General features: G+C 35.0%; 6 protein-coding genes across 8 annotated transcripts; 3 read left to right on the top strand and 3 right to left on the bottom strand.

Moving 5' to 3' along the window:
* Positions 1-8,687: 8,687 nt before the first annotated feature.
* Positions 8,688-11,807, top strand: LOC129786143 (retinol dehydrogenase 14). Of its 3 annotated transcripts, none has more exons than XM_055820987.1 (2): positions 8,688-8,838; positions 10,732-11,807. In XM_055820987.1, exon 2 carries the CDS (start codon positions 10,741-10,743, stop codon positions 11,743-11,745), a length of 1,005 nt encoding a protein of 334 aa, XP_055676962.1. In that variant the 5' UTR covers positions 8,688-8,838; positions 10,732-10,740; the 3' UTR covers positions 11,746-11,807. The 3 variants fall into 3 exon arrangements, with proteins under 3 accessions (XP_055676962.1, XP_055676964.1, XP_055676963.1); XM_055820989.1 differs by having other exon boundaries at positions 8,785-8,863; XM_055820988.1 differs by having other exon boundaries at positions 8,816-8,946.
* Positions 11,808-12,697: 890 nt separating this feature from the next.
* On the bottom strand, positions 12,698-14,397 carry LOC129786105 (isocitrate dehydrogenase [NAD] subunit beta, mitochondrial). The gene is made up of 3 exons (XM_055820922.1): positions 14,211-14,397; positions 14,055-14,093; positions 12,698-13,981 (listed from the first exon to the last, which is right to left on the bottom strand). Exons 1-3 carry the CDS (start codon positions 14,250-14,252, stop codon positions 12,950-12,952), a joined length of 1,113 nt encoding a protein of 370 aa, XP_055676897.1. The 5' UTR covers positions 14,253-14,397; the 3' UTR covers positions 12,698-12,949.
* A 304-nt stretch (positions 14,398-14,701) lies between these two features.
* LOC129786141 (arrestin domain-containing protein 17) lies at positions 14,702-17,262 on the bottom strand. The gene is made up of 4 exons (XM_055820985.1): positions 16,537-17,262; positions 15,921-16,381; positions 15,479-15,847; positions 14,702-15,411 (listed from the first exon to the last, which is right to left on the bottom strand). Exons 2-4 carry the CDS (start codon positions 16,374-16,376, stop codon positions 15,214-15,216), a joined length of 1,023 nt encoding a protein of 340 aa, XP_055676960.1. The 5' UTR covers positions 16,377-16,381; positions 16,537-17,262; the 3' UTR covers positions 14,702-15,213.
* A 901-nt stretch (positions 17,263-18,163) lies between these two features.
* LOC129786121 (fumarylacetoacetate hydrolase domain-containing protein 2) lies at positions 18,164-19,513 on the top strand. Its single transcript, XM_055820951.1, has 4 exons — positions 18,164-18,374; positions 18,446-18,833; positions 18,906-19,237; positions 19,302-19,513. Exons 1-4 carry the CDS (start codon positions 18,247-18,249, stop codon positions 19,459-19,461), a joined length of 1,008 nt encoding a protein of 335 aa, XP_055676926.1. The 5' UTR covers positions 18,164-18,246; the 3' UTR covers positions 19,462-19,513.
* LOC129786164 (39S ribosomal protein L35, mitochondrial) lies at positions 19,448-20,221 on the bottom strand. Its single transcript, XM_055821013.1, has 2 exons — positions 20,088-20,221; positions 19,448-20,024 (listed from the first exon to the last, which is right to left on the bottom strand). Exons 1-2 carry the CDS (start codon positions 20,110-20,112, stop codon positions 19,507-19,509), a joined length of 543 nt encoding a protein of 180 aa, XP_055676988.1. The 5' UTR covers positions 20,113-20,221; the 3' UTR covers positions 19,448-19,506.
* A 241-nt stretch (positions 20,222-20,462) lies between these two features.
* On the top strand, positions 20,463-24,553 carry LOC129786000 (MICOS complex subunit Mic60). Its single transcript, XM_055820750.1, has 7 exons — positions 20,463-20,620; positions 20,911-21,053; positions 21,118-21,695; positions 21,762-21,928; positions 21,994-22,522; positions 23,615-24,065; positions 24,148-24,553. Exons 1-7 carry the CDS (start codon positions 20,579-20,581, stop codon positions 24,323-24,325), a joined length of 2,088 nt encoding a protein of 695 aa, XP_055676725.1. The 5' UTR covers positions 20,463-20,578; the 3' UTR covers positions 24,326-24,553.
* The last annotated feature ends 621 nt before the right edge of the window (positions 24,554-25,174 follow it).

Here is a 25,174-nt window from a genome sequence, read left to right on the forward strand (position 1 = left end):
TGTATTATTTTCCATGTTTGTAACCAAACTGATTTTATACACAGTATATGAGTAATATGTTTTAATTTTAGACATCCAAAATATGTATGTAGTATGAAATACACACGCAATCACGAGGGCTCTTTTTGCTCAAATAAACATGCGTTCTCATCTCGAGCATATTTCTATGGGCTTCTAATAGAACAAAATAAGGTGATTTAGTAGCATAACTAAATTTAATGTTGTAAACAATTTCAAAAAATATATTTTTGTACTTGTAATTCAATAAATATCTATTTTGTAATTTTAATTATGTTTTCTCGAAAAGCTTCCAGAAACTTCTCAAGTTCATTTTTTATACACAATGTTTGAGTAAAAATTCTGCTTAAAGCTCTAAGTACATAGTATTTTAAACTTGCTAATAGCTATTGCAACGCAATATTCTTTCAAACTTTTTCATATACATAATCCTTGTCATTGCATCATCTTCCAACATTATTTTCTTTGTTTTTTGTTTAACTAAAACGTGCTAAAGGTCATGTTGTGAAAAATCTAATGCAAGAATGAGGAATTTTCTACCACATTTATTACGAATCCACAGTAAAATACAATGTAAAGAATAAATTGCAGGGGCATTTAAAAGCTAAAAGAAAATTATTTTCAATCAATGATATCCAATTCGACCCATACTAAAATTTGCTTATTCATTCTTAAAAAAAACATAAACTAGATTTACTCGATTTGTTAAAGAATTGGAAGAAAAACCTTGACAGGATGTTCATTAATTAAGGGGCTTGTTAAATAAAGGCTCTTGTTAGAACATTAAACTTTGAAAAAAACCTGTAGCATCCACGAATATTTTGATACAAAAAGAAAACGTGGGTGATAAAGTATTTATGACGCCGAGGAATCTCTATATGACTTTTCATCAGTCCAGCAATTTGGGAGGCGTGAAACAAGTTGATACTCAACAAAGCATATCTAATGAAATATAAAGAGCGATTGACTGCTTGATTGAAATGTTTTACCAATTTCTTTATTTATTTCTCACGTATGCAATGCATATAACGTAGAATTATTTCAATGATTAATTAAGTTCCATTCGCTAGTCATGCACCGCATCGTTTTAAGGTTGTATCATTAGAATTGCCTTATGTGGGTATTTAGTCTCATTGAATATCTCACTTGTAATTTTGGTTAACATTACTCACATTTTGTTGTTGAAAGCGCTAAGAAAGCACGTCACATGGTTCATCTGATTCAAGTGTGAATGTCTTTCACTCTTTGTTTTATCATATCCACCAATTCCAACACACCATAGGAGATTCCGAATGAGCCAGCTTTTATTTTTAAATCATCCTTCAGCTATTTTTAGGTCCTAATGATTTGTTGATTTTTCAGTTAATTACCTCCGACTCCGGCATTTACTCGATTATGTGGTGGAAATGAATTTGAAAAAAAGCTAATGTAAAGGAATGAAACATCCTTATTCATGTACAAAGTTATATATGTACATAAACACATATTTCAGAACATTTCTATTGAACAAGAGGTGAAAAGCATGCGGTCGTCCATTTAGTAGAGCTTTGGTAGTATGATTCTCACACGTAGAAGAGCTTTTCGCTCCTGTTCAAATTCCGATGAAAAGTTCTAATGAAAGTTTTATGTGTAATTATGAACTTTTAACACTTTTACGGATTTCTGACCAAATCGGCTTTAAACTTTATGACCCTGGGGGTGTAACTCATTGGTCTGATTCAAGGCTGAAAATTACAGATAAAAAGATTTAGAAAATGAGTTCTAAGCAATTATTCGAAACATTCATTCGCCTATTGAGAGCATAAATTGGTCTACATAGTATGTTTGTTGAGTAGGAAATTCAATGAAAGCTATGTTTTTAAAAACAAGAAAGAAAACAATATTCTTCTTCTTATAACTTCCAAAAAGTTAAAATTTTTGTATTTAGAAACAAGAAATAATTTTACCTATAATGGAGATTAGAAGAAGCATTAAAGGTAAAAGGCATAAATTAAACTGGGATATTAAAAAAAATCGAAAGAATCACAGCTAAAAAGCGCAAAACAAGGTAATTGTTCTGATAGCGATTTTCACTCCCATATTCAGTACTGCTTGGTAGCTTTATCATCACTCAATCTATTAAAATTTGATAAGGATGCAGTTTACAAGTAATCCTCCATCTTAAGGTGCGAAATAACTTGGCGGCAAAAAAAAATGCTCAAAATCGATTGATTCGCTTTCAGGGCAGCCAGAGAGCTAAAATTTGGATATGTTGCACAGAATATCTTTCCCGATAAGATGATTCACTTACATACACTCACTAGTGACCAGTTTGAAAATTTTTAATTTTTTAATATCTTCATTTCTAGAGCACCTAGAAGGCTCAAATTCTGATATGTTGCACAAGTTAATGTTTCCTAATCGATTAATGTAACTTTTCTACCAACATCAGCGATTTTTCTTAAAACAAATGGTGATCGAAGACCCAGTAATACGACATAGGTAAGTTAAGTATTTAGAATAGATAGAGTATGAATAAAATCATTCATTCGATTCATCAAACATGGAAAATGGAAAGGAAAACTTTTTCTAGAATTTTCACAAAATTAAAGAAAATAATTGTTGGTAAAACTTTGAGCCCAAAAGTATGCAAAATAATGATTTTATTAAAGAAATTCAAACTTTTCGTTACTTTCACAAAGCAACATTATGTTGTATGTATGTGTATGAATGTCTTTACACACGTCAGTGGAAAAAATTTAGTAAAATAAGTCTGGCATTTAAGTTACGTTGCTTTATGCCAAACACCAGGCGCTCATAGTATATTTCAAAATTGTCTAAATTCCTTGAATTTTTACACATAGCCATACATTCTCATATAGAAATCCAACCACACATTACTCGTGTCGTTGGATGTGATGAAAATATCAGTATAATGAAATAACTTGAAAATTGCACAAAAGTTTTCTGCTACAAATTTTCTACGAAGAATTTCTAGAATTTTTAAAACGAGAACATTTTTTTGGAGGAATCTTTGATGTTCCTTTTTAGGAAGAGATAAGGAAAATTTCTTACTCCTTAGTAGCCAACTATGCGCGTATTTGAGTGTAAAAGACATTCTCTGGCATTTTGTATGTTCATTTGCTTCCCATTCGTATATAATGCCACTTCTTTCCCATTGATAGTTGACGCGTGCCCGCCGCAGCTGTGTGACCAAAAGAATCAATTGATTGCCAATATGCCGCGCGCACAGTGATAAGGTGCCAACTTCCCGCGCTCCCGGTACACCCCACTTTCACGCGGGGAGCAGGGCACACGATAACATGTTCCATGTTGCACCTCGACTCCACCGGATTGCATTGCGCTTATGGCCGCCTGTTGAAAACCGAACGAGTCGATGGTTTTCGCCATTGAATATTGCCATTGATTATCGACGGCCATGATTGGCTTTAAAAATCGGTTCCGGGTGGCCATTCAATACTATCATCAAAATATGTAGCCGCAGGTGCCCGTGGGGAGAGAATAAAGTACGCGCATTTATACACTGCTGGCTGTGAGGCAATATTTGCTCTAGTTATCGATATGCCAAGACAATGTCGGATGAAATTGGATGGTATACTAGGAGAACAGAACCAAAAGCACATCATTTTTGGGGAGTCCACTATGTTCTTTGACTTTAGCGGAGTCTCTTTTGCTGTAAAATTATCTATAATAGAGATTTTATAAATATAAAATATTCTTATTTATAGAATCTCAATTGAATGGTGAAAAATTTTCGTAAACTATTATTATTTGCCAATACAATATTAAACAACGTTCAATCGACATTTTCTTATCATTTACCATCGTGAAAAAAAGTCGGAATTTTCGCATTTCTTTTCATCATGGCATCCTGGTGGAAATGTTGTTTGTATTTGCCTCATAACTTTTGGTATTCTAGTTTAAATATTTTACAACTTTTATTTGTTGCACCAACATGACTAGAAAATTACTAAATTGCCTCCCCATCCCAACACTAAGCAAATGTCTTTGTCATATTCACGATATTTTGTTAACAAATGATCAACTTTCATAAAATAATGCAAAGCTTTAAAATTTCAAGTACAGTAAACATACCCCATGAAGTATATTTTACAACATTACTAAATGTATGCCCATAATACAGAATATTTGAAAATTTTCATACGAAAATTTACCTCTGAACGATTCTGTACTCCTGTTTCATGTTGAGAAATTGACCTGCACAATGTTTTATTTTTCCCAAACGGTTGTTATAAAACTTTTATTTCGTCAAACTTTACTCATTACTTACATTACTACCACCAGTTTTTCTAACCATCTATTTTACCATTTACTATTTGATTAGTTTTAAATTTTAGAAAATGTTAAAAATTTTATAAATTATCCTTTTTTCATAATAAATCATAGTAGTAATTGCAACATGCGTAGTAACATTTACCATTTGTCAAAAAAATATATATTTGAATTTGTGTGACAGCCCAATGTCCAATTCGAGCTTAGGTGAGTTAGAAAGTTGTTTGTAGGTGGCCTTTTCTGCATCCATTCATCAATCAGACTAAAACTCTTCCTAGGCGAACAGAAGTGAACCCCATTTCGTACATCCAAACGGTGTGGCATTAGAAAATATCTAACAAGAGGCGCCAAATTTTTTTTCTTTCACTCCCAAAATCCCAAAAAATGTAAAAGTTTCCAAATTTTGACCAAAATGGTGAAAAAAAATTAAGAGAAATTGAACTACTTTCTCCTACATCGTTTTAAGTAATAAGTTTATGTACAAGTTAGTTTTATATTACATACATGGCAATCAATGCTTCTTGAGACGGAGAACACAAGATTACATCATGAATGTTATACAGGAGACAGGAGTAACGAGGATGGAAGATGATTTAAAGGAATTTGAAAATCATCATATAGAGCAAAACTGCGTCCAATACTAGGGGAACATGAGCTGTGAAAATATCACTTTCCAAAGTAGCGGAACTTTCGTCGATAACACGAGGTTGGAAAGTAAAAACCGTCCTCACTGTTCTGTTACTTGGTATCCGGCTTACAGGAAAAACAGCAATATAATAATAATGATTCAGCTCGTGAACATGACGACATTTAGTGAATGGAATTCCGTGTGTGAGAATATGTTGAGATGTGTGTATTGTACATATTTGGAATAAGGACATTGTGACGCAACTAGGATTCCAAAATAGACTGGAATGTCCTTTTCAGGAATGCGTCCTTATTTCTAAAACATTTTTTTTCTCTTCTTTTTCTACAATTCATTATCTGTTTTACATGTAGATGAAATATGTTTTGACCAATATTAATAGTGAGATATTGTTAATAAAGATAACAAAGAGTAAGAAAGAATTTCGTTTATCCTTTTAGAGTTTTTAGTGCTTTTCTCCTGAAAAAATTAAAGAAAACTTTCATCCTTCATCTTGCGGTGAGTAATTAAAACACATAGCACCGTCTCACTTTAGCGCATGTTGTGAAAGGGTAAAGGCGCGTACATATGGCTCGTTTCGCATGCATGGAAAATTCATATATGAGATGAAAGGAGCTTACACATGCGAGTGCTGCGACTAAAGTTATATATGGGATATTTTCACGTGTGTGCGGTATCCGAAATTTCTAAGCTTTTGCGCGGGAAAGCTCCTGCCGTTCCAGTTCACATTCATTTCTATGTCCCGCACTAGAGTCCCCTCTTCTGCAATCCTGTTGAAATATCCACATGTTCAATTTCTAAGCCCACATATGTGAAATTTGAATTTGACAACATGCATGTGTGGAAAAATTTCCTGTGAGAGTCTTTCTTTCATAATAGAACTTTTCTTTTCTCATTGGCCTCCGGGACACACCCCCTTAATAAGCTATGTTGCTGCGCGAAAACAAAAATTTGTCAATTTGCGTTCAACGCTGCACACCCACACAAATCCCTTTTATCAAAAGCCCACCATTCAGCTATGTATAAAAACATATCTTTTATGAAAGAAAAAAATAAAATATCCGTCCAAGGAATCTAGCCACATGCTGATGACATCTATATGCAGTGGATATTTTCACATGTGAGTGTTGAGTGTGCAAAATCAGTTAGTACAGCGATGGCACAAACAGAAATTTATGTTCTTTACTATTGTATTTAAAACTGTTTCACGAATAGGACCTCAGAAATAACCCTCAAAAAGTTCCCTATCTCTCCTAACATTTTCTCACCATATTTTGCACATTCTTCTACTACTATTTTACAAACTCGCAACAGTACAGCATACAGAAGAGAACTTTGATAGTCTATATTCAATCTAATTAGTCAAAAAAGAGGCCAAAATTCAAAATTATTAAGAAACTTTTCAGTTTGCTATATTTGAAAGTATTAAAGAGCTTTTTTTTATTACATCATAGTAATGTTATTAAAATAATAATAAATTTCCACCTATCCACTTCTGTTCGCCTCATACATGTGAACCGGTTGAAGATCATTCCCTCATTTATGTACTGAGGCGTTTTCCAATAAAAGTGGGGGAGACCCATACAGTGCTGTGCAACTCAATTTTGTCACACATCGCACTTCGCCACCCATAAACACCATTCATTGAAGCTTTAATGCTTAATTCCCACAATGCGCTCAAACATCATGTGTATTGGTCACCAATGTTGCTACCCATTACTGTACGTACACGACATTGCCAGCATTGGCAAAATGATGGGTTTATATGAAAAAGCTAAACTGGGATACTCTTCGTACTTCTGATTGCCTAGTACAAATGAGCGAATTGAAGACTTCCACACGCGCCAGATTTGTGATATATATTTTATAAGTACGACTCCACCTTCTTTGTGTATCGTGACTTTACTCTTGTGTTGAGTCAGAGACATTCTCGGGTCAAATTAAGCAAACGTCGGCACGTCTTCGTTATAGGATGCACAACATTATGTATATCATAAATGCTCAGTACATCATAACATGCATCCTTCACCCCCAATCAACGCGAAATCAATAAATGATACACAGGGTGAAATAGTCGCATGGGGGTGACACTACATTCAATATAACCATCGCATTTTTCCATTATTTCCCTCTCAATTCAATTTAATTTTGCGCTATTTAATCAACAAGGCAGCACCAAATGGCCACATATGTATGTACCACGTACACACGAGTTGTTGGTACATGCACGAGCAAATTCATTGTATAATTACATATATTTGGTGATAAATTCAAGGGGTGAATTTGGTGGAATTCATTCATTGAACATTCAAAGTGAACACATTATTTTGTGAATGAGAATTTCACGTCATTAATTTTCTTATTGTTTTTTAATACATTAACCAATATTATTTATTAAGATTATTTGATTTATTTATGATGTAGAGTAGATTATAAAAAAGAATTATCATTAAAATAATAATAGAAAGGATGTGAATGAGAACAACATGTTTCATTATGTTCTGATCTGTAGTTTTAAATTGTCAAAGAACTGGAGGGACACAAAGGAGTCGATTCTGATAAAAAATCTTTTTTTTCTTTTCTTTAAACTCAAGTTGTAAGATTTTGACAGATGATGTTTTTAATTTATTAATTATCGTTCTAATAAAGAAAAACAAGAATTTGTTCTTCCGAAAAACAGTCAAAAAGATCTTTAAAGAACCCCTGAAAAGTAATTTACTTTCAAAAACACGATTAAAAACAGAAACAAACTGTCAAAATCTCATAAGATTTTTCCAAGAATACCAAAAATCTTATAACTGACGAATTGTAAGAGAAGAAAAGAAAAGATTTTTATCTGAATCTACCAAGGAATCTACACCAAATTTTACAATTAGCGTTGTAATCATATCAGCTTTCAACTACTCTCAAAGCCTTCATCAGGCAACAGTGACTAACGGATTGAAAATATTATAGGAAAGAATTGCCCAATTTAAAGGTGTTTTTCTTTATAAAATTTAATTAAACAATGAAACACTAACAACTCTATAACAAAAAACTAAAAAATAAACAACTGCATAAAATTTTACCAAATCCGTGTAATTATAATCATTAGAGAAAACGTAAAAGAAAATTAACGATAGTGGAAAATTATCTTTTAGTGTTTTTCTTGGCGTCTCAATTACATAAATTGTTTTTATTTAAATTAACTTTACGACTTTGATTTAATGTCGTGTTCTGAAACTAATATTTTTCTAACTTTCATATGAAAGAAAGACTGGAAACAATGCAAAATTCTCTAAAGCATCGTTAATTTTTTTCTTTGACTACTTAAGGTTAAAGAAAAAAATCTATCAAATTTGAAAAGTGTGACGATGTTCATATTTAAAGTTAACGATAAAGAACAAAAGAAATAAATTAACAATATCGTAATTAAAAATTTGCTTAAAAAATGTGTTTTTTAAAATACCTATCAAAACTTTAATTAGGTTCTTTACATATTCGCCACACAACGGTATACGTTAGTATATATTTCAATAATTATATATTGTAGCTTCAGTGTACCTACATAAATACAAAGTGCATATTATATGTATTGACAAAAAGGTTGATTTTTTTCTTATAAGAATAAACCCATCTCTATGTAACAAAGGAATTTTCTAACGGATCTCCAAAGTTCATTACCATTTTACAATGTTGAGTACTCCCAAGAGTCGCAAACAAATCACGCAACAAGAAAAAAATTCAAAGGTAAAATATCTAAAGATTCCCATACATTCACACTCTCAGGTAAGAAATTGGGAAGGAGGAGGTGGATGAGACTGAGAGTAATTTTTATGTGCCAGTTGGATTCCGCAGCTTCGACTTCCACGGCAGTGTTTCGCTTCATTCATTCACCATCGGTGAGTCGTTTGTGAAATATTAAAGGTATAACTTTGGGATTTTGTTGGAAGTTTTTTTTTTTAGTCTTTAACAAAGTACAAAAGGCAACTTTAAACAATTTATCGTGTGTAAGTTTAATTGCTATTATTAAAGTAAATAATAATTAATTTATTAGTGAGGAATAGAGACATTTCTGAATATAAAATCAAATCAAGCTATTCTTATGATCAATTTTCGCGAGTGTGTGTGTGTTAATTATCTTCAACAATGTGATTTTAATAATAATTCTACTCTGGAAGAATTATTATTTTTCCACTTTAAAATATAATTTATCAAAACAACTTATAACCTGTGGAAATTCCCATTATTCAAATAATTCTATAAAATCCAATATGAATCGTATTAAATGAAGAAAATTCTTGAAAGAATATTACACGTATACACAATTCTTTCATTCGTCTTTTTGGCAGAAACTCGTTCTGGGCAGTTGTTGGGTCCCGAAAAGAGAAAAAGAAGAAAAATATTGTACATATTATGCAAGACATTGTGGTGAAACACTCACCAAAAATTCAACGTGTTGCGAGATTTATAAAATCAGAGGTCAACAGATTAAAAAGTCCAAGTTTTTTTTTTTTTTTTTGAAAAATACGTCTTTCTTGCATGAAACAGAAAATTAAGAAAAAACTCTCATTACTTATGTATTATGATGATTTTTGCCGAAAGTTTCATTAACAAACGACGAAATTGCCTTCTTGCATCAAAGCTATAGGCATCAAGTGAAATTTCACTTCAATGATAAGTTAAGCGAGGAACAGTTAGTCATTTCAACATTAGTGTGGCGAATGCTCCCCCAAAAATATTAACCTACTCCATGCCAAGATGGAAGAGTTATATTACAAAATGAAAGTTGACGATTTTAATGCCTTTTATTTCTCACAAGCTCTCACAAGAAAAATGCGTTAAGAAATCTATTTTGAAATACCCTGTGGAATGCGTCTCTCAGACGGATCCAACCCTTTTTTCTACAAAAAGCAATAAGAATACATCGCAAGTCATTTAAAGAAAAAGAATAAACGGAGGTCACCTTTAGTCTGCATAAAGAACTTTGTTGATAGAACTTTCTTATTTTTGGGTCTTTTTTGAATAATAATAATTATTATTTATTTATCCTTTACAAACTGTAGTATTTTGGGAGGGTTTATTTAGGTATTAGCTAATCGCATCAATTTAAACCTTTTTTTTCGAGTATTTTTATAAAATTATTTCTGAAACTTTATACATAATAAAGAGACAAATCTACATACCGAATGCAAATATCAGACTTACGAATGCATAAAAACAATAAATTACTGTTTTATTATGCGCAATTTTCACATTGCTGATCAGAAGAATCATCAATAAAGATAGTAACCCCTTAATTATCATAATAAATTATATAAAATTAAATTCGCTCAACAAAACACTTCAACAAATTCTTTAAAAAAAAGAATTTTTTGAATAATTTATTCTCTTCCGTAATATTTTCCTGACACTTTTTTTGTGTTTTACAAAAGCCACTAATTTGGCTGTAAGTTTTTATTTTGGAACAAAAGCTATAATTGTTTCCTATTAAATTTAATTAGCGTTTATTTATTTATTTACATTTTTAATAAGCATAACGGCGACCTTGCTCTCCACGTGCATCTTAGACAGAACTGGATAGTATTTTTTTTAACCGGAGATTTTTTTTAACCGAAGATTAATTCTACAGACTATAAGTTTTAGAATAAGACTAGTTAAACTTAGCTAGTTTGCTAGCTTGGAGCTTTTTGACTAACTTTATCGAATTATGATAATACCCAACATAAGGACTTCCCAAACTCAAAGCTCTTCTTGTACTTCAACAATCTAAAATACAATTTTTTTTATTTCAGTAATTTACTATGATACTACTTGGCATTGACTGGAGTTGTCCTTTAGTACAAACAATCGCAATCTTTGGTGTATCCGCATTTGCGTCATTCATCTTCCTCATAAACCTCTACTGCTACCTCACGTGTGGACGTTGCACATCGAAAGTAAGAATGGAGGGTAAGACCGTATTAATAACTGGAGCAAATAGTGGCATTGGCAAGGAGACTGCCCGAGACCTTGCCCGTCGTGGATGCCGCGTTATAATGGCATGCAGGAACATGGATACGGCAAAGACGGCCCAGGAGGAAATTATCAATACAACCGGAAATAGCAATGTTATTCTGAAGAAGCTCGATTTGAGTTCGTTGCAGTCAGTTCGAGATTTTGCTGCTGATATCGTTAAAACGGAACCCAAATTGCACGTACTCATTCACAATGCCGGTATGGCGCTGGCAATTCGTGGGGCCAAAAGTGTCGATGGCATTGAATTAACCATGGCTACAAATCACTATGGACCCTTCCTACTAACCCACCTCCTCATTGATCTACTCAAGAAGACACCCAACAGCCGCATTGTTGTGGTAGCATCGGAGCTCTACAAATTGGCTTGTGTAAATTTGAATAATCTCAATCCAGTGAACACCAAGCCGGCTGCATACCTGTACTACGTGTCCAAGTATGCTAACATCTATTTCACGCGTGAATTGGCACGAAGATTGGAGGGCACAGGTGTCACGGCCAATTTCCTCCATCCAGGCATGATAGACAGTGGCATTTGGCGCAATGTTCCCTTCCCACTCAACTATCCCATGAAGCTCATCACACGTGGATTCTTCAAAACCACAGAACAAGGTGCTCAGACCACAATTCACCTTGCAGTCTCCGAAGAGCTGAATGGCGTATCGGGAAAATACTTTATGGACTGCAAGGAAGCAACACTCAATAGAGCAGCTCAAGATATGGACAAAGCAAGAAAATTGTGGGAGGAATCTGCAAAAATTGTCAAGCTCACCGACAGTGATCCCAAAATTTAAAAAAATTGGATTGTACTAAACTTTATACTTCTTTCGGAATAAAATGGGTTCTTTTTAATACCTACAGTACTTTTTTTTCTAAACTGTGTTGATTTTCATGCTCATTGAACATCCAAATATTTTGAGTGTTTCTTATTCTTAGTTTTTGCTAATCAGTCGTATTAATCTCTCCACCTTGAAATTGGTAATTTGTAATTTTATCTTTTGTTTTCCTCATCAGCCAAAATTAAAAAAAAATTAACGCTCATTAGTTGAATAGAAATACGTCATGGCATTTCAATACATACCTAATTTGAAAATGTTAAGATTTTTCCACAAAGAGTTATATGTATATTCTAAGTAAATGAACATTTTGTTATCTGAAATTAATTTTAAAATGAAAAGAAAGTAACATCTTAATATTTTTAAATTTCGAAATTCCCGGATCAAAGTTTTTCAAAATAAATTCAAAATTTGCAAAAGTTTCTAAATTGAATATTTTGAATGTTAAAGAGAGCGGTAATATGACCTTCAAAATTAATATTTTCTTGAACTCATTTCAAAATTTGAAAGCAATTTTTGTAACATTTTGACTTTATTATCATCTGCTTTTTGCTTTCGTATAATACAGAAGTAAAGAATGGTCCAATAATTATTGAAACTCAACGGAAATAAATTGCTTGAAATCTTTTTAATCCAAATAAATTATTGATAAAAAGTTATTTTCAAAAACTGAAAATATCAATTTTTAATCAGTATTTAAACATTTTATCAGAAGGTTAACCAAGAACGCAAGATTGGCGATCTTTATATGGAAAGAACGTAAGAACACAAGCAGCTGTTCCATGAAGGCAATAGTTAGTCACTCCCTAATGATTTTAAGGATAAATAATGATATGTTTTCACATACGTTTGATGCCCTCTGATAATTTTTGGCAAAAAAACCTTCTCTATGTCTCATCAATAAAAAACATTTTTTTTAACAACGTAGGGTGATTTATTACTGCATATTTTCCATAATTTTCCTGTTTTAAGACTGAAGAAGAGTTGAATAAATAAATATGGGGTGGCAGCAATACAAATCAATACTCTTATAGTAAATCGTCAACAATTAAATAAATATTATTCGACCATTGATCAACAGAGATAGATGTTTTATACTTTCACTTTTGGTAATTTTTTTCTCACTAATGCTGACCGTGTCTCGGATGGGTTTTCGTGACCTCTAACCCAAATTTGCAATCACGGCATAGGTGAATTCATTAGTGGTGGACTGCCCGCCAAGATCTTTGGTGCGTACCTTTCCTGCCTTGAGTACTGATGAGACTGCATTCAAAATGAGCTCACTGTACGGTTGCAAATTGACATGCCTCAGCATTTTGGCGGCACATAGGAGCATTGCAGTGGGATTGGCAACATTCTTGCCCACAGCCTCCGAGAACGTGTGTCTTGCTCCCGGTTCAAAGACAACGTGGTCGGATGAGTAGGAAGCACCTGCCACAACTCCCGCTCCACCAACAAGTCCAGAAGCAATATTATCCAGGATATTACCGTAGAGATTTGGTGTGACCATCACGTCAAATTGATGAGGATTAGACACCATCTGCATTGTGGTGTTGTCAACAATCATTTTTTCAAATTGAATTCTCGGATAGAGTTTGGACATCTCCTCGCAACTCCTGAGGAACAGACCATCGCCTAATTTCATGATATTTGCCTTGTGGACACAAGTAACCTTCTTGCGGTTATTCTTTGTAGCATAGTCAAATGCGAATTTTGCAATTCGCAGAGACTTTTTAGCTGTGATAATTTTGAGACATTCCACTACACCAGCCACAGATTCGTGCTCCAGGGCAGAGTATTCTCCCTCGGTTTGCTCTCGAATAATCGTGCAATCAATATTCTGATGACGACTACGGACCCCTGGTAGACTCCGTACGTGCACCACATTGGCATAGAGATCAAGCTCATTTCGTAGCTTCATGTTGAGTGTCTGCAACTCTCCAGTGCGACTGTAATCAGGTGTCCCAAGGATTCCTTTTAGGCAGATTTTGTTCTTATTAATTGAAGCTGTTACATTCTCAAGTGGGGCACTAAGAAGGGGATTTACTTCCGAAAGGAAGTATGTTTCAAAATCCACCGGTACATCGGCTGCCTTGAAAACTTCCTGCACCGAGTACATTAGTTCTGGACCCACTCCGTCTCCCGGAATCATAGTACACTTGATGCGCTTTTCCGGTTTAGTTGTTGAACTAGCCTGCAATTTAAAAAGGTATTTTCAGTAATTACATACGTTGTTGTAGATAAGCACAAAATTTAACACTCGTTACATTATTGGCTGATGCAGTTGAATGAATCGCTCGAGAGGCCTAGAAAGTAGAAAAATTCTCCGTGAGAACAACCTTGCAGGCTAACCTCCCAACTCTTACATAAACCTATTTACATTCTATTTACCAAGAATTCCAGGTAATGCAAAAGATTCTTACCTGAATGAGTGGCCGTAGCATTAATCTATTCACAAAGGACATTTTGAAGCTATTCTCTATGGATTTTTAGAGAAATAATAATTTTTCACTGGGACAAAAAATGATTTATTCTTGACAACACGATTGCAGGCGGAGCGAATCGTGGTGGTGAAAAACAAGCGCGTGAATTTCCTCTGACAGACAATTTAGCAGCTTCAGAGGTGAATTTCGATCCATTCCCCGCGAAAAGTACTAACCTAACTTACCATTTTAAAATATTTTTAGTTAACAAATTAATTAAAATGTTCATTAGAGCTTAAAAGAATGATTGAAGACATCAATTTAATAGCTGAGTGAGTAGCATTCCACATAAAAAAAATCCTTTTGCTTCTAAAGGGCAAATTGGATCATTTTGGTATATGCAAAACGGCTTGGCCGATTGGCGTTTAATTTAATACGGTGGACAGTAAAACAAACCAATTCAAAAATAATCAAATAAAACAACTCTTAGATAATGGTGTGATGATTATATTTGTCATTTTGTTTTTTATTTTTCAGTAATTCATGCAAATGGCACCTAATTTATATTATTTCCATTAATATAAATCATTATTAAATTGATCAATCAATTACTTAATTAAATCTTACGCAGAGAACACTCACGGTGTCTCCAAGAAAATTATATCTATAATTTTCTCAATCTGAAACATCAGCAAATTAAGGAATAATTCGTTATATTTCGCAATGATGTCTTTAAAAAAATCAATGGTAATTTCTCATTCATTGCAAAATAACATTTTTTTTAAAGAATTTTTATAAAGGTAATAAAGTCACATTACGCAGAAATTCATTTTTATGATTAAAAAAAAATGAAATAAATCTTTGAGATTCTTCGTTGTATCACAGAGATTATCCAAAAAGTGATAAAGACGATTTGCAGATGCTCCAGAAATTGCAGAAATTGTATGAATGTAGTTAAAATTAGTTTTAAGGCACTGTGTCAATGATATCTCTCTCATTTAAATTAGTTATTTTCATTTTTCTCGTGCAACCATGGTCGAAAAATTGGTAAAGTTGAGGGATAATGCGTTTCGGGCTTTAAAATTGATTCTGGCCATGTATTTGAGATATCACCGGAACTATTGCGGAATGGATATGTTGCCAAGACAATTGGAAGTTGAAGTTTAATCTGCTTCTCCAGAGATTTAGGTTCAACAATGAACTAAAATAAAGAAAATTTTACATTTTAAAGGTAAATTCTATAAAATTTAATTTATTTAGTTACTTACAAAGACATCGTATTGTATTCTGATAATATGGCATCCTTTGAGATTAGTCGGTGGTAACGGTGGTACATACAGAGTTTCATTCTGCCATTCATCTACGCCACCAGGACGAATTTTACCTCTAGTTATTGTAACAAGATCTCGCTTCTCCACTTGCACCACCTTGCCACGAGCCATGTACTCAATGGTTTCTGTGAGGGATGCTTTTGTGCTTTTGATCGTCACATTGCTGCCATTTGAAACAAGAGCTGATACAGAGATACTTTCCCCGGGAACATATCCACCACGATCGAGAATTACACGACATTTGACGGCTCCGCCACCGACACAAGCTACTCCCAACTTGTGCTCAATGTCGCATTTGAATGGTTGCTAATTAAGGATTTAAAACAATTAGTACAACATCCTAGTTTCACTGTAAATTAATCACAATTAGATTACGTACTGATAGTATGGATGGTTCCATATTCAAGTCAATGGGATTCATGACAATAAACACTTGATGGTTTTTATGAATAAGTCCAGATGGTTCCCTCAGAGCTGCTTTACAGTAGTACTGAATCCACCCATATCTCCCGAGGAATGTGGATGGTAGTCCAAGTGGAAGACCCAGCTTGAAAGGGAAACTATGTATTCCCGGCGACAGAATTGATGGTTCATGATCAGAATCACCAAGAAGACGCATTCGGAAATCAATGTAGTTCTCTTTATCGTATGTTCTTTCCTGTCTAGCCGATCGCACCTGGACCACACCTTCGCCCATCACATTAAAATGCAAACTGAGTACGGGTGTTTCATGTTGTAGCTGCAGCAACACCCTTCCAGATAGGAATTGTCCAGGAAAGTACAAAAGAGACGTATTGTCGAATAGTATGAGGAATTTTAGGAGTTTTCTTGGCATTTTTCCTGAAAGAAAAAAAAGAATTAAGCGTAAAAAACATCAATTTGAGACTCAATGATAAAATTATGCAATGGGCAAACTTATTTGCACCCACGAAGTTTAAACAATCACATGAATGGTGTAATATAATATAAATATGTGTGTGGAGGAAGTAGTTTACCTTGTTTGAGATCTCTTCAAATTTTTTCCATATAAATTTTTTTTATCGAATTTTGCACACAAATTATCCTCAATAACGTCGCACAAGAGACACACAATTACACCGTGTTAGGAGATCACTAGTTACAATGCCACTATTTTATTGCAATTAAATCCACAACTGTGAATCTTTTTCACCAACTTCTCAAATCAAGATTACCACCATTTTGCTTTCACTTTTATCCACTTATATGATCTTCTGGATGTTTCAGGGCATTAAACAACCAGTCCCCCGTGCACTTTATAATCTAATTAACAATTAAGAAGTTTTGCAGACAGATGAAGGAATGTGAAAATATAAATTTTAGAGCTTTTTTCTGCCACACTCGATGAAATTAACTCCCTGAAATCTCAACATACACTACTCCACACTATTGGAATTGGAAGTGATCGCCAACACCAACTAAAGAGTGTTGCAGAGAGAAACAAGAAATGTAGGCACATACATATAGAACAGGTAAATTATATTTAGATACAGTTATATAGTTGTAACGTTACGTCATAAACTCACACAGGTGAGTCGCAGACTCCACGATCATGAGCTCATAGGCAATTACATTAATCTTTAATTCTATTAAAGATAAAAGGAAACTATGAAAAAGCTAAATGATCGTAAGGAACTGATCGCAATTTTATAATTAGATTCTAATTGAAATCTACTGATTGCACTCAATTCCTTTATTACTTTATCAAAATAACATAAAATTAGCATTTGCGGCTTTTTCTAATTCTTTCATAGTAAATATTACATTTTTAGTTATTAGAAAATCGCGAAGTTCGCAAAGTTTTTATGACTTTGAAAGGATCTGGCTTCCTTTATCAAACATAATTATTTATAATTTTATCCTGTAAGGATAGGTGCCTATTGGGTATTATTTATTTAATTATTTCACTAAATTCGTGGATTACGGTACATACATATTATTTTAAAAATGTTTAAAATTTACCAATTTTTGCTAAAGGAATTTTTAATAAGTTGAGAACTTCGACTTCTTTTTAAATAAAAAAAATCACTAAAGAGCTCCAAATATCCTGATTTTTATCGCGGTCATTCTTACACAATTATACCTCGGTTTTGTTTGTTAAAATTTAATAATATTTTTTTTATATGAAATAAAATGGTAAGAATTGAAAAATCTACATTTTTCTTCCAAAAACTAATATGAAATGTTAAACAAACTTATTGTTGAGTTTGTACTAGACAAAAAGAATTTTTTATCTTCATTAAATACCCCATTTTTTAAGAACTTGTAAAATTTAATATCAAAAATATTTAATTTTATAATTTGCTTTTACCAGTGTACTGCAGAAATTGTCCTCATGCTATGAGAAATTTTCCGAGGAAATCGCATTAATTTCAGATGAAATGCGATATTGGGATTTACAGTGGGGGCTCGCATAACATCTCTTTCAATTTTTATTCAAAGTCAAAATTTGGACTTCCCGAGATGCCGGAAATAGCAATTTTTGATTGATCATGTTCAATATAAACCAACCAACCAATTTAACAAAATTTTCCTGTTTCCGATATCACAGAAAATCCCAATGAAAGAGGAAATTTAGAAAGACGTTATACGTAGCACCACTGTACTTCTTATTTGCCGCTGAGGAAAAAATATTATCAAACTCCACACAATACATAGAATATTAATATCATCAGTGGGGCAGCAGAATGTCATTCTCTTTAGTGCGTAAAATTTCTGGCCAATCCCAGACGTGGCGACAGATTCAGGGACACTTTGGAAAAATCATAGGCAGTGAAGGAGTGCAAACGAAGGGGTTTTTTGTTAGGAATTTCAGGTAATCTCGATTGAACTAGTTTAATCACCCGGTCTTGATTAATTTTATGCTTTTTTATACTTAATTTGCAGTTTATCATCTCCAGTTACCATGAGATTCGTTCAGTACTCTAAAGGAGCGGATGAGAAGACCCATTTGGGTATCCTTTCGGCAGATGGGAAGACAATTTCCTCGCTTTCCACTTATGGGAATGATATGATTGAGTTTATGAAGAAAGAAGTTGATCTTGGTGAGCTAAGCAAGAAAATCAGTAGTTTGCCATCGGAGGCTGTCACAAAAGATGTGACCCTGCAAGCTCCGGTGTCTAATCCTGAAAAGATTGTATGCATCGGACTAAACTATCGTGGTCACTGCGAGGAGCAAAATCTCACTCCTCCCGTACGCCCAATGTTCTTCAGTAAATTCGCCAGCACTCTTGTGGGCCCCACTGGATCAGTGATAGCACATGAGATAAGTACGGTAAGAGGAGAGCTATAAAATGACGATAGATAACTCAGAGAAACACTTAATAATATTTTAATCGATCTACAGCAAATTGACTGGGAGGTGGAACTAGCTGTTGTTATTGGAAAAACAGCGAAGAAGGTTCCACGAGAGAAAGCGTATGACTATGTGTTTGGATACTGCGTGGCTCAGGACATCTCTGCTAGAGATTGGCAGAAGGTGTTGAACAACAAGCAATTTCTTATTGGGAAATCAATGGACACATTCTGCCCATTAGGGCCTGCAATTGTCCACAAAAGTCTTATACCAGATCCTCACAATCTCAAAATTTGCTGCAGCATCAATGGTGTGCAGAAACAATCTGGCAATACCAATGAGCTAATCTTCCGCATAGACGATATCATCAATCGTCTAACACAGTAAGTTTTTTTCTTTTAATTCAGCGTAAAAATTCAAAATGTTGAGATAAATAATTTCTTTCAGATCAATTACCTTACGTCCTGGGGATGTAATCCTCACCGGGACTCCTGGAGGTGTGGGAATGTTCAGAAATCCGCCAGAATACCTGAAGCCGGGCGATGTAATTGAGAGTGAAATTGAGAGCCTTGGCAAATTGACCAACACCGTCATCAAGGATGATTAGTTGTTAATCTATTTTTCTACAAAAGCAAATAAATTGCGTAGGTGATCAGAAATGATCCGTTTTCTTCTTGGTGTAGAGGAATTCCTCGCGTGAGTGATAGGGACGGTAGGGATCGTCAACGTAGTACTTTGGAGTTCTCCAGAACTTTGTCACCATCTTATCGAGCATCCAAGCTTGCGTGGAGTTGACAAAGACGTGCTTCTGCAGACGCCTCTTCCTGCTTGATGTCTTGCGCCACAGGTGCTTAAATCTTCCAGTACGTGTGCGGATCCAAATACCCCAATCTAGACGTTGAAATCTCTTCAGCACTGCCTTTACGGACTTCCTCTTTCCGCTGTGCATTGAAAACTTTGTAACTCCTCGGCTTTGCTGATGTATTGCTGGCACAGACCTAGCAATGTCCAGGATACGGGGATTACAGCTTAGCCCGCAGGAGATTTGTGGTTGTGGCTGGTAATGAGCTTGGATGTAGCACGAGGATAAGTTGCGGTGTAGAACTTTTGGACATTCTGCTGTTACAGCTTTTGCATTCATTCTGCACAGCGTGGCACTCCATCGGTATGCTAAAATATAAGAAAAACTAAAGTAATCTTGAAGAAAATTGGGGTATTTTGATGAAAATTTACCTATATTTGTTGCTAATCGTAGCATTTTTGAGAACTTGCAGAATTTCCTCTAGCACCTTTTCTCTACTATTTTGACATTTGCAGCGCCGCCTACGGAGGGCTGAGCAACAACAGCACATTTCTATACACTCAGAAAAAAATCTTGTGAAATGTTTGAAATTATTGAAATAATAGAAGTTAAGGTAAATCTAAAGAGATCTAAAAAAGTTCCAAAAGAGGTTTAATTTTAAAAATTAAGATAATTAAGATAACCGTACCAAAAGTACAACATAATTTCTCAACATTTCCAAACAATAATTCCCCAAAATTGCATCAATTGAAACTTTCGAAACTTTTCGGGAAAATCAATAAACGTGGATGTTAAATTTCATGAAATTTTCAACATTAGTGGTATCAATGGTGGACGATTAAGTCTGTCCAGGTGTTGTGGTTTACGAAAAGTCGATTTTTTCCACCAAAGCCGGCGAGATACACCTTCAAGTGCCCCCAAGATGTACCGCCTAGCCCTCCGGAGATCTTCCTTACTCACCAAGGTCAGTGAAAATGTCGCAACACCGTGCAAATGAAGAGTAAATACACGCCACAAAAAAGTTATGTCATCTTCACGAAATTCTTTTCAATATTGTATTGCCCCAGAGATCACGTCTCTCATCTTCCCGAAAAAATCCAAAATTTGGGTGACGTCAGCTCGGAGATGGAGTTTTGTGATGAAAGCACTGTCCAAGACTATAATGCTAATTTTGTTTTTGTATACCGAAAAAGGCATTACATAATGCCAACACCATCTGATTCTTATTGTGTTCTCATCTCACCTCTTTTCTAGACCCAATACGGCAACTCGAGACTCCTTCCGACCAAGAGATTGTACAGTAGCAATGCGAGAGCCCCACAAGAAGCCGGCTTCGGCAAATTCATCGTTATCCTTTCCCCATTTGCTGTCACCGGCGGAGTACTCGCCTATGCCAAGTAAGTCCACCACTAGAGAAATTCAAGGCGGGGATGTAATGAAGATGTTCTCGCACCCATTTAGGTACGATGAGAGTTTCCGGAAGACCCTTGTAAGCACCTTTCCTGCACTTGAGTCAACGCTGAATGCCCTGCTGGACGACAAGGGGATCACGAAGACACTTGAGGACACAAAGTCCACGGTGTTTGGTCTCTTTGGTGGAAAGGAGGAGGAAATGAAGAAGGAAAACATCGTTCCACCTCCATTGATAAGAAAAACACCCAGGAGTGATTCAACGGCACCCACAAGCACTGCAATTCCCGTACCTGAACCCACTCCACCACCAAAATCCGCATCTTCACCGAAATCCACTGCCGCTCCTCCGGCGCCGGCTAAGAAAGCTGACGTACCATTTGAAGTTCCGAAGACAATCACGGAACTCGAAAAAGCCGTGGAGACAGTTGCAGATGCGGCTGTAATTGAGTACCACAAGGCGGCAGATGCCTTCCGGAAGTACAATGACGAAGTACGGAAGGTTGTTGACAGTATTGTTGATCACACAGATACAACGTCGTGGTCCTCTCTGAAGAATAAAACAAGTGTACGGAACTCTGCAGTGCGTCATGCAGAAGAAGCTGCCCAGGAAGCAGTAGCAAAGTTGGGTGCGTATTAATTGATTTTTAAGATCTAACGAGAAGATTGTTTATAAACTTTTCTTTTATTTGTAGATAAGCTGGAAAAAGCATTGAAGGATAATGCCTCCAAATCGTCTGGAGAGGTTTATGCTAAAGTACGAGAGACCCAAGAACGCGTAAAGAATAAGTTGAATGCTGCGAAAACGGAACTCTTCAAGGCCAGAGAGTTGTCCAACATGAATGAAAAGTACTGGAAGAAGGTAAAGAAATTCGACAAGAAAATTTACGTAAATCTATGATTATCATGTGTGTGATATGATTTCAGATAGAGGATGCACGAAATCACTTTGTCAGTGAGATGGAAAGCCTCTTCCCGGGCATTAATATCACCGAGAAACAATTGGACCTTCCAAAGGATCAGCTGGATTTATTTATTCTGTACGCATATTCGCATGTTTTGGCGTACCAGAAGGAACTCCAGAAACTTCATGTTGAGGGTGAAGAGCGTCTAAAGAGAGTTCTCAACAGCTTGCAATCGCACGATAGGGAGGAAATTCTAGAAGCTGAACTCAACTATCGTCTTGAGAAGGAACGCCGGGAAATGGCGTTGGCAAAGCAGAAGGAACTCTTTGAGATTCGTGCTGCTGGCGAAAGGCAAATCCGTGAAGCTCTGAAACTGCAGGCACAAGCTAATGTGGATAGTTTGAATGAAACACTGAAGCTGAAAGAGCAGGAGATTCGTCGTGTTCTCTCACGCGAAAGTGATGAGAAGCTCCTCAAAGAAAAAACATCCTACGCAACTCAATTGGCTGAGATGGTTGGAAAAGTGAAGGGAATGGACGCCACACTCAAAGGTAATTGCACTTTAATTGACTGACTCTATTTGCACGATGAATTACATTTCGATCGTTAGAGAAAGGTTTGGATGGCAGAGTGTGGGGGTGGTGGTAGGAAATGCATTAAAAAAGACAAATTGCATGAAGGAAAGTAAGTTATAAGAAGTATATATGTTCAATCACAAGCATTTTGAATCCTTTGGCACTACTTAAAATTCTAAGAATGTTGGTGAAAAACGGGAAATGTAGAAAATTTCATGAAATGAAATCTCTAAGGATTAATCTAAAAAAGCTTTCCTGCAAGAATTCTCGGAACTCTCTAAAGCTCAATTTGTTCATTCTTAGAGAGTTTTTCATTTGATAAATTGACTCGTGATACGTGTGAACAGAAAAAAAAACTTCTGATTGTAAGAGCTGCATGATGTGACTATGTTAATAATCAGATAAAATAATCTCTTACATGCTAACAGACATAAGTTTTGAAGTGAGAGGTAAGTAAAATTTGTAATAATCTTTAAAAAAAAATTCTATTTCATTTTATTTTATTTTAATTTCTTATCTATATCTTTCTCATTTATAATTTTTTACAAAAGAGAGATGTCTCTCAAGAAGCATTATTTACATAAACTTTCTTGCACAATAAGCTCGAATATTCCATAAAGAAAGCACATTATTAACCGCACACATCATAAAATTACCTTACTCATACCATTTAGTAGGTATAATAAATTTACATCAATATATTCGTATTTTGTGTGTAAATGTAATAATATAAATTGAAGCCAGATAATTTGGTCGCAATAGCAAGACTAAATAGGGGATGTTTGTGGCATTAAACCCAATAAATCACTCGGAAAATATTCAAATAACTCATGAGAGTGTTACGGAAGGAGTATCATTTGCGTGTGCAAAATTATAATTAATCAAAATGAAAACGTGTGTTAATTTGGCAACATGACCCATTATATAGATAAGATTATGTAGATACATATTCCATATAGTGACAATGAACAATGTAAACTGCACATAAGTTTGGGGAGGAAGATGTGTGTGTACAGCACATGGTTAATTGCTCACTAAACACATCTGGGTGTGTCCTGTTCATTTTAGCTCGAGCGGAAGCTGAAGAAAAATCACAGAAAGCACGGGGACTGTGGGGTGCCTGTCAGGCTCTATGGTTGTGTGTACGACAAGGCGAAAATAATTCATCGTGGCGCGAAGGGCTGGTCCCGCTGGAGAATGCTGTAAAGGCGGTGGACAAGGCGGCGGCTGAAAATGACAAAGTAGTCAAGACAATTTTGGGTTCATTGTCGAGTGAAGCCCTAACACGGGGTGTGTATCCCGAAGAGGCTCTCCGGGAGCGTTTCCTCAAAGTCGACCGCTTGGCGCGACGCCTTGCCCTTGTTCCAGACACCGGTGCGCGCTTACCAATGTACATCTTGTCGTATTTGCAATCAATCTTCATTTTAACTCCCGACAATCCCATCTCGAAGGAGGAGCTGAAAGATGAGATTGTTGATTTTAGCAAATTGGATACTTACGACATACTCAACAGAGCTCGGTAAGAGTTCCCCCCACATTTTGTCTTTTATAATGTTTGTTTCTTCGTCACAAATGCACATGTTTGACTTTCCTACCCACAGCTACTGGATGGATCGTGGAAACTTAACGCAAACCCTGAGGTACATGAACCTCCTCCAAGGAGCACCACGAAAAGTAGCCAGTGATTGGTTAAAGGAATGCCGCCTGTATCTAGAGACGCAGCAAGCAATTAATACATTGATGTCCCATGCCGCCACGACTGGTCTCATGTACTTGTAGAGAAATTACAATAATCAGCTTCTTAAACTCCATAAAATGATTTAATTTCTTCGTCATCCGTCACAGTTAATTTATTTGTTAATTTAAAGTGAATTTAAAATTAAATTGGATGTCAAACAGCGTGATGCAGTGCAAAAGAGCTACTCTTCAACAAGCTCCTCATCGTTGGGATCGTGCTGTTGTGAGAGTAAAGAGGCATTAGAAATACACATGAAATTTAATTCCAAACTTGTTTCCTTTTATCTCTACCCTACTATGTTAAGTTGTGATTTCGTTTATCTTGAAGAACACTATTCAAACTTCTTTCAACAAATTAACAATAAAATATTATTATGTTGAATTGAAACTATTTTCTAATTTATCTTTACAAAATTGAAATTCTTCTTTTGCAAAATAAGATTCAATGCCGGATCGGGATTTGAAAAAAAAGATTAATGTGGTTTAAGGAAATATTCTTTCTCTCGTCGAATTCAACATTTTATGTCTTTTAGAGCTTTTAGAATTTATTCTTGAATACTTTCGGTAATTCTTGTGAGTTTGAATTTCTTTTTTAAAATCCAAAATTTAATTTCAAAACTTTCAAAACCTTTTTCAAATATGTAAATTCAAATCGATAAATAAAAATTTACTATTCACCTACCTGAATTGTGCTACTCCTTCATACCTTTTACTAAACTCTTTCTGCTATTAAATTCTTTGATGAACTTTTTGAACCTTTATCGCATGAAGACGAAATTAAATAAAGTATTAAATGGGAAAGAGTAATTTAAATTTTAAGAAATAATTTTGTTGGTGACTTTTAATGAAAAACCAACATTTAAGAAAATACACAAAATTGTTTAACAAAGT

The sequence above is a fragment of the Lutzomyia longipalpis genome, chromosome 1 (assembly GCF_024334085.1).
Source record: "Lutzomyia longipalpis isolate SR_M1_2022 chromosome 1, ASM2433408v1".
Taxonomy (NCBI): domain Eukaryota; kingdom Metazoa; phylum Arthropoda; class Insecta; order Diptera; family Psychodidae; genus Lutzomyia; species Lutzomyia longipalpis.

Coding starts and splice junctions, on each gene's coding strand:
- LOC129786143 (XM_055820987.1), top strand. CDS start 10,741: ATGATACTACTTGGCATTGACTGGAGTTGTCCTTTAGTACAAACAATC.
- LOC129786105 (XM_055820922.1), bottom strand. CDS start 14,252: ATGTCCTTTGTGAATAGATTAATGCTACGGCCACTCATTCAG. Junction 14,094..14,210: donor TGCTACGGCCACTCATTCAG/GTAAGAATCTTT, acceptor TCTACTTTCTAG/GCCTCTCGAGCGATTCATTC. Junction 13,982..14,054: donor CAACTGCATCAGCCAATAAT/GTAACGAGTGTT, acceptor TTTAAATTGCAG/GCTAGTTCAACAACTAAACC.
- LOC129786141 (XM_055820985.1), bottom strand. CDS start 16,376: ATGCCAAGAAAACTCCTAAAATTCCTCATACTATTCGACAATACGTCT. Junction 15,848..15,920: donor TGGAACCATCCATACTATCA/GTACGTAATCTA, acceptor ATCCTTAATTAG/CAACCATTCAAATGCGACAT. Junction 15,412..15,478: donor GAATACAATACGATGTCTTT/GTAAGTAACTAA, acceptor TCTTTATTTTAG/TTCATTGTTGAACCTAAATC.
- LOC129786121 (XM_055820951.1), top strand. CDS start 18,247: ATGTCATTCTCTTTAGTGCGTAAAATTTCTGGCCAATCCCAGACGTGG. Junction 18,375..18,445: donor TTTTTTGTTAGGAATTTCAG/GTAATCTCGATT, acceptor CTTAATTTGCAG/TTTATCATCTCCAGTTACCA. Junction 19,238..19,301: donor ATCATCAATCGTCTAACACA/GTAAGTTTTTTT, acceptor AATTTCTTTCAG/ATCAATTACCTTACGTCCTG.
- LOC129786164 (XM_055821013.1), bottom strand. CDS start 20,112: ATGCTACGATTAGCAACAAATATAG. Junction 20,025..20,087: donor ACGATTAGCAACAAATATAG/GTAAATTTTCAT, acceptor CTTATATTTTAG/CATACCGATGGAGTGCCACG.
- LOC129786000 (XM_055820750.1), top strand. CDS start 20,579: ATGTACCGCCTAGCCCTCCGGAGATCTTCCTTACTCACCAAG. Junction 22,523..23,614: donor AATGGACGCCACACTCAAAG/GTAATTGCACTT, acceptor TGTTCATTTTAG/CTCGAGCGGAAGCTGAAGAA. Junction 24,066..24,147: donor GACATACTCAACAGAGCTCG/GTAAGAGTTCCC, acceptor TCCTACCCACAG/CTACTGGATGGATCGTGGAA.